Here is a 7,654-nt window from a genome sequence, read left to right as displayed (position 1 = left end):
CAAAGTATTGAAGCAGCTGGACGCTGGACAACTTTACATCGCAAAAAGGCAAAGAGCAGGAACAGCGTTGGAAACTAACTTGTCTGAGTGAGTAGAGGTTCAATGAATGCAGTAAGTAAAAAGAAAAAAGCCGGAAGAAGCGGCATACGAGTACGCCTCCAAAAGAGGAAGGCGGAAATTCTCAAACTATTGTTTGCCACCAACCCACCATTACGTTGGGAGGCAACAATAGCACTACAAGCCGAGCTAGATCAGATTGATCAAGCCCAGAAGGCAAACCATAAGCATTCAACCTCTACCACCACACAAAGACATATAAAAATAATTGATAAAACTATTCCCAAATTAAACCAGCCAGGAGCAATAAAAGCCCAGCTCAGTAAACCAGCCAAGAAATGCCCAACCGACTGCGAGGGACCATTGGACAGTGCGTTCTGCCAATACACGTGCAAGCACTGCACGGCAGCGGATCCGAACACCAAGACGAACAACAACTAGAAACATCAAACGCGAGAGGCACCCCGCCGCTTGCGTCAACGAGGGAGCGCCAGCGTGCCAGATCCGGCGAAGACCAGCTGGTGCAGATGGACGATCAACAGCAGCAGAATTTAGATATATTTATATAATACAAAAAAAAATATTGTAATTAATTTAAGACAAATATTGTAAGCGGAAGCGATAACTGCATTGCCCGCTAGAGTATGGCCAGTGAAGCCATACAAACCATTAGGTAGGAGATCGCTGTTGATCGAATCAGGAAAAATTAATTAAATTAAAATTAACTCCTAAATGAACATTAACGTTAGAAATAACAAAACTAAAATATATGAGCAGAAACAGTATAAGTAAATTTGATGATATATATATAATAACACCCAGAATGGGGTTAATTGATACCAAAACAGTGGACTCCACTGCAAATGTAATAAATAAAATAGAACCGTCAAATACTGATATGAAAATGACAAACATATTGTTACTGATAATCGTTAATATTATGTGTGCATATATTATTTACAAAGCCTACATCCTACATAATAAATGTATAAAAAAGAGAGCCTTAAGCCAAGCTAACGATCTTGATAAGATCTGAAAATAATATACAAACACACACGATTCTCATGGTAATGTGTTTATATATACAAAAAAAAAAACTTTTATATATATACATATACATAATGAATCCCAGGCATGGAATGGGAGCAACTAACCCTAAATATCCGTGAACTAAAAGAAAAATTTGATAAATCTTACAAATGTGTAAGCCAGAATAGGTCAATACAAAAGGATACTTTAAATAAACATGCGAAAATTCTTGTAGAAACATTTAATGATGCAAGAATATTAGTGCATGATAATAGACGTATAATAAATAAAACTAACTGGTCAAAAATATCAAAATTGTTGATCAAATTACGTTCAAATTTATATAACGTCAAAGAAAAGTATCAGCTAGATATTTTCATTCCAACAGTGTTAAATTCACCATTAACACTGCATGGAGAAGAAGAACAGAAATCAGTTGAAACAGATTTAGATTCAGATCCTGAATCAAACGAAGAAACTGACATAAAAGAAAACGACCTAAAAGATCTTACAATTCCTGCACAAATCACTTTATCTGAAGAAGATAATGAGATAGAACAGGAAGAAGGATTGAATTCTAGCACAAGCTCAGCAGACACAGAAGAATACATCATGACAGACGTAAACGCCCAAAGGGCATACATAAAGGACATATCGAATGCCATTCCAGAATTCAATGGACAGAAAATACATCTTCAAAGATTTGTAACAGCTTTGAAGTTAATAAATCTGACAAAAGGCACATTCGAAGAAATAGCTGTTGAGGTCATTAAGTCAAAAATTGTTGGCTCAACTCTATACAAAGTCCAAAATGAAACGACAATTAATGCAATAATCAAAAAATTGCAAGATACTATAGTTGGTGAAACATCCGACGTAGTAAAAGCCAAACTGTCTAAAACAATGCAAAAAGGGAAAACTGCCGAAAAATTTACGACAGAAATTGACAATTTACGAAAGCTTTTGGAAGCTTCGTATATTGACGAAGGCCTATCAGCCGAACATGCTGACAAATTCAGCACTAAAGAAGCCATTAACACAATGGTTAAAAATTGCGAAAACGGAAAGTTAAAAACAATCCTCGAGGCAAGCAATTTCAAAACAATGGATGAAGCCGTCACAAAGTATATACAATGTAGTACCGAAATGACAGGCAATCCCAATTCAATATTGCTAGCCCAAAGGGGCCGTGGTAATTATAACAACAGGAATAATTATCGCGGTAGAGGCAATGGTAGAGGCAATGGTCGAGGTTATTATAATAATAATAATTATAATAACAACAACCGCAATAATGGCCAGAATAATAATTACCAATATAATAATTATAGAGGTAATAATAGAGGAAACAACAGAGTCAACCATAGAGGAAATAACCACCAAAATGGAGGTTATAACCAAAACAGTTACAATAATGTAAGGGTGACCCAAAACGCTTCGGGAAACTCCCAACAGCCTTTAGATACTCAGCAGTAAATAATAAAATTCATACCATCAATCTCAGCCAAAACATATACGTAACCTTCACAAATATAAACACAGGGAAAGAACTAGTATTCTTGATAGACACAGGTGCAGATATATCTATATTAAAAGAAAATTCAGATGTTTTTCAATACATTCAAACTGATCATATAATAAATATACAGGGAATAAGTCAAGAAGTAACCAAATCTAAAGGACTTACTTCCATTGAAATCCAAACCACAAATTACATAATCCCCCACGATTTTCACATTGTAAATTTACAATTCGCTATTCCATGTGATGGAATACTAGGAATAGATTTCATTAAAAAATACAACTGTCAATTAGATTTCAAGCCGTCTGAAGACTGGCTTATAATCAGACCAACTAACTTAAAATACCCAATTTATGTTCCGATAACATACAGTTCTGGCAACAATTCAATAGTTCTGCCAGCAAGATCACAAGTGATCCGAAAAATTACAATAAACTCAGTAGAAGACAGTGTATTTATTCCAAACCAAGAAATTCTGCATGGTATCTACATAGCAAATACCATAGCAACAACCCAAAATGCATTCATAAGAATGCTTAATACAACAAATGAAGATCAGTTAATCAACATAAATAAATTAGAATATGAACCACTTTCAAGCTACGAAGTAGTTAAAACAATTCCAGAGAATAGAGAGAAATCTGTACTAAAACAGCTATCAAAGAATTTCCCACCACAATTTCATAATCAACTAACAACAATCTGTAAACAATACAGCGATGTATTCGGACTAGAAACCGAACCAATAACCACGAATAATTTTTATAAACAAAAACTGAGATTGAAGGATGATGAAGAAATATACATTAAAAATTATAGAAATCCTCACAGTCACAAAGACGAAATTCAGAAACAAGTCCAAAAACTAATTGACGACAAAATAGTCGAACCATCTGTATCTGCTTATAATAGCCCTTTGTTATTAGTACCCAAAAAGTCACTTCCAAATTCGGAAACAAAAAAATGGCGATTAGTAATTGACTATCGTCAAATTAATAAAAAACTGTTGTCTGATAAATATCCGCTCCCTAGAATTGATGATATTTTGGATCAACTAGGTAGAGCAAAGTACTTCTCATGCCTGGACTTAATGTCAGGTTTTCATCAAATTGAACTTGAAGAAAAATCAAGAGATATTACTTCTTTTTCAACAAACAATGGTTCATATCGCTTCACGCGATTACCATTCGGTTTAAAAATAGCGCCAAATTCGTTTCAGAGAATGATGACTATAGCTTTCTCTGGACTTGAACCTTCACAAGCATTCCTTTATATGGATGACTTAATAGTCATTGGTTGTTCTGAAAAACAGATGCTCAAAAACTTAACCAATGTTTTTGACAAATGTAGACAACACAATCTAAAGTTACATCCCGAAAAATGCTCATTTTTCATGCATGAAGTCACTTTCCTAGGACATAAATGCACAGACAAAGGAATCTTGCCCGACGACAAAAAATACGACGTCATCCAAAATTATCCAGTCCCACACGATGCGGACAGCGCTAGAAGATTTGTTGCATTTTGTAACTATTACAGAAGATTCATAAAAAATTTTGCTGATTATTCCCGTCACATAACGAAGTTATGTAAAAAGAATGTAAAATTCGAATGGACAGCTAATTGCCAAAACGCCTTCGAATATCTAAAATCAGCACTAATGAATCCAACACTCCTACAATACCCAGATTTCAGCAAAGAATTCTGTATTATCACAGATGCTAGTAAGCAAGCATGTGGAGCAGTTCTAACTCAGAACAAAAACGGACTCCAACTCCCAGTTGCATACGCATCAAGAGCATTCACAAAAGGTGAAAGCAACAAAAGCACAACAGAACAGGAATTAGCAGCTATTCATTGGGCAATAATATATTTCAGACCATATATTTATGGTAGACACTTCACTGTCAAAACAGATCACAGAGCACTTACTTACCTATTCTCAATGGTAAATCCAAGTTCGAAACTTACTCGTATGAGACTTGAATTAGAGGAATATAATTTCACAGTAGAATATCTAAAGGGCAAAGATAATTTTGTAGCCGATGCGCTATCAAGAATTACAATAAAGGACTTAAAAAACATACAAATAAGTAATAAAATTCTGAAAGTCACTACCAGAAATCAAAGTAAACAGTTAAATTCCTGCGCAGGAAAAGAAAAAGAAAAAGAGGATTTGCGAAAGCAAACTCTAAATGCTTCTCAGCCCAACGTATACGAAGTCATTGCAAATGACGAGGTACGAAAAGTAGTGACCTTGCGAATAACAGACTCTTTATGCTTACTAAAACATGGAAATAAAGTTATAGCAAGAATTGATGTTAGCAATATGTACACCAATGAAATTCTTGACTTAGGTCAGTTCTTTCAAAGGCTTGAAACGGAAGCCGGTATACTTAATATTAGCCAACTCAAAGTGGCACCGAGCGAAAAGATCTTTGAACTAATTTCAATAGATACTTTTAAAAAAATGGGCAATGAAATATTGAAATCTTTAAGAGTAGCGCTACTCCAGCCGGTGACCCTAATACAAAAAGATAAAGAAAAAGAAGCAATACTGTTTACATTCCATGATGATCCAATACAAGGAGGTCATACAGGAATAGCTAGAACAATAGCTAAAATAAAAAGACACTACTATTGGAAAAATATGACTCGTCATATCAAAGAGTATATACGTAGATGTCCCAAATGCCAAATGTCAAAGACGACATTACACACAAAGACCCCAATGACTCTAACTGAAACTCCAATATATGCTTTCGACAGAGTGATAGTAGATACAATTGGTCCATTACCACGCACGGAAAATGGAAATGAATACGCAGTCACTTTAATATGTGATCTGACAAAGTACTTAGTAGCAATTCCAGTTGCAAACAAAAGTGCAACAACTGTCGCAAAAGCTATATTCGAATCTTTTATTCTGAAGTACGGTCCAATGAAGGCGTTCATTACGGACATGGGAACAGAATATAAAAATTCAATTATATCTGACTTGTGCAAATACTTAAAGATAGACAACATAACGTCTACTGCACACCACCACCAGACCGTTGGAACAGTAGAAAGAAGCCACAGAACATTCAATGAATATATCCGTTCTTACATATCTGTTGACAAAACAGATTGGGACGTATGGCTACAATATTTCGTATACTGTTTCAACACGACACCCTCTATGGCACATAATTATTGTCCATATGAGCTAGTTTTCGGCAAACAGAGTAACTTGCCAAAATATTTTACAAATATAGATAAAATAGAACCTATTTATAATATAGATGATTACTCTAAAGAAGTTAAGTTTAGATTAGAATCAGCCTATAAAAGGGCTAGATTACTATTAGAAAAACATAAAAATAGAAATAAAGAATATTACGATAGGAATATTATAGATAGTAACATAAAAATAGATGACCTAGTTTTATTAAAAAATGAAACAGGTCATAAGCTAGATAAAACATATTTAGGCCCTTATACTGTAGTAAAAATAGAAGATAACGATAATATAATAATTAAAGACAGTAAAAATAAGAAACAAAAAGTACATAAAGATAGGTTAAAGATTTTCATTTCTTGATATATTAAATACATGTTACTTCACAATCAGTTGACTACTATTATAAAGTAAAGTATGGCCATACCTATAATAAGTAATTAATGCTATATATATATATATATATCATCAAATCTATTAATTAATTAGTATTAAAAGTCATAAAATGAAAAAAAATAAATATATATAAATTTTACACATAAGTAAGTAATAACACTAAGAAAATAACTTCATGTAATTACGTTATTTTTCTAAAGGAGGGAGATGTAGTATGTTCACTTATCGAATGCTCACTGTACTCAGTTGAATGCATAAATATTATTACAAACACATTGTAGCACTTGACTACAATATTCACATAAACAATGTGCAAGCACTTGTGGTAACACGATCCCTTGGACATTGCCCTGCATGGACATTACCGCATCGGCATATTTGATATGCGCCGACGGTTCAACAACCAAGTGAACATATTACCTCCTCCCCGCCGTTACGAGCCGCGTCAGCCCTTAGACGTTCTTATGTAAACAATACATAAAGAATTATACATAAGCTGACCGCGCCTCTGCCGGCGTCCCTGACAGCGCAGCCACGCTGTCTTTAGCTGTAAGAACCAAATTGTAATAACTAAAAATTCAATCAATAAATGACACTCGTAGTGACGAGTCAAGCAAACGGAACATTTCTGATTATTTAACAATACACTACCTTTTGAAGGAATGCTAAAGTATACCGAACTTTTCTCTCAGTGGATTCCCTGAGAAGCCGTTCAATCTCATGTTTAATGTGATGTATTAACTCTTCTTTCTTCGGGAATTTTTGCTTCGCAGTATTCCATAAGTCCTGGCAGGACTTCTTCGTCTTATAGACGTATCTTTTGACGTATGCGTTATAAAAATCGTGATAACTCATTTTAAATTATTAAGGGCATGAACTGAGTCGAGTAAAACATTTACAATAATAAACAAAGAAGGTTGGAACCTGTCCGTGTGTCGCTGCCACTCAGCTCGTACGCTCTTGTTCATCGAGTCGCGCGTTCGGCTGATAGTGGCGCGAAAACAAAGGACGGGCTACACTATACCGTAAATTCAGATTAAATTGAGCTATTTGGTGTAAAACAAATATGGTGGTTTGACAGTAGTAATGTATAACGTCGAAGTATGAATGAAATTATTTTCTTTCGAATGAAGAATCATACTACGATTACGCTTAAGATTAAATCTTAAGCATGTACAATCTGGATAATGGACCAAAATAATATAGTATAATTTTTTTTTGTTTCAGTCAGAAAAAAATTGCGTGATATTTGCCGAGACCCCCCCCCCTCTCTCCAACGTAAGATTAGATGAGATTTGAGTCGACCCCCTCCCCCCTTAAACATCTCACGTAATTTATGGACGCCCCCTAACCTCTAGAAACAATTATTATTTTTTATTTGGGTTTTCAAATTTTTTATTGAGTAACATATTACAATAAATTATTTTCAC

General features: G+C 34.5%; 1 protein-coding gene across 1 annotated transcript; it reads left to right on the top strand.

Moving 5' to 3' along the window:
- Positions 1-1,191: 1,191 nt before the first annotated feature.
- Positions 1,192-2,562, top strand: LOC129247456 (putative uncharacterized protein DDB_G0286901). The gene has a single exon (XM_054886588.1). It carries the CDS (start codon positions 1,192-1,194, stop codon positions 2,560-2,562), a length of 1,371 nt encoding a protein of 456 aa, XP_054742563.1.
- The last annotated feature ends 5,092 nt before the right edge of the window (positions 2,563-7,654 follow it).

Source organism: Anastrepha obliqua, chromosome 5 (genome assembly GCF_027943255.1).
Source record: "Anastrepha obliqua isolate idAnaObli1 chromosome 5, idAnaObli1_1.0, whole genome shotgun sequence".
Classification (NCBI taxonomy): domain Eukaryota; kingdom Metazoa; phylum Arthropoda; class Insecta; order Diptera; family Tephritidae; genus Anastrepha; species Anastrepha obliqua.
This window is presented reverse-complemented; position numbering and strand designations above follow the sequence as displayed.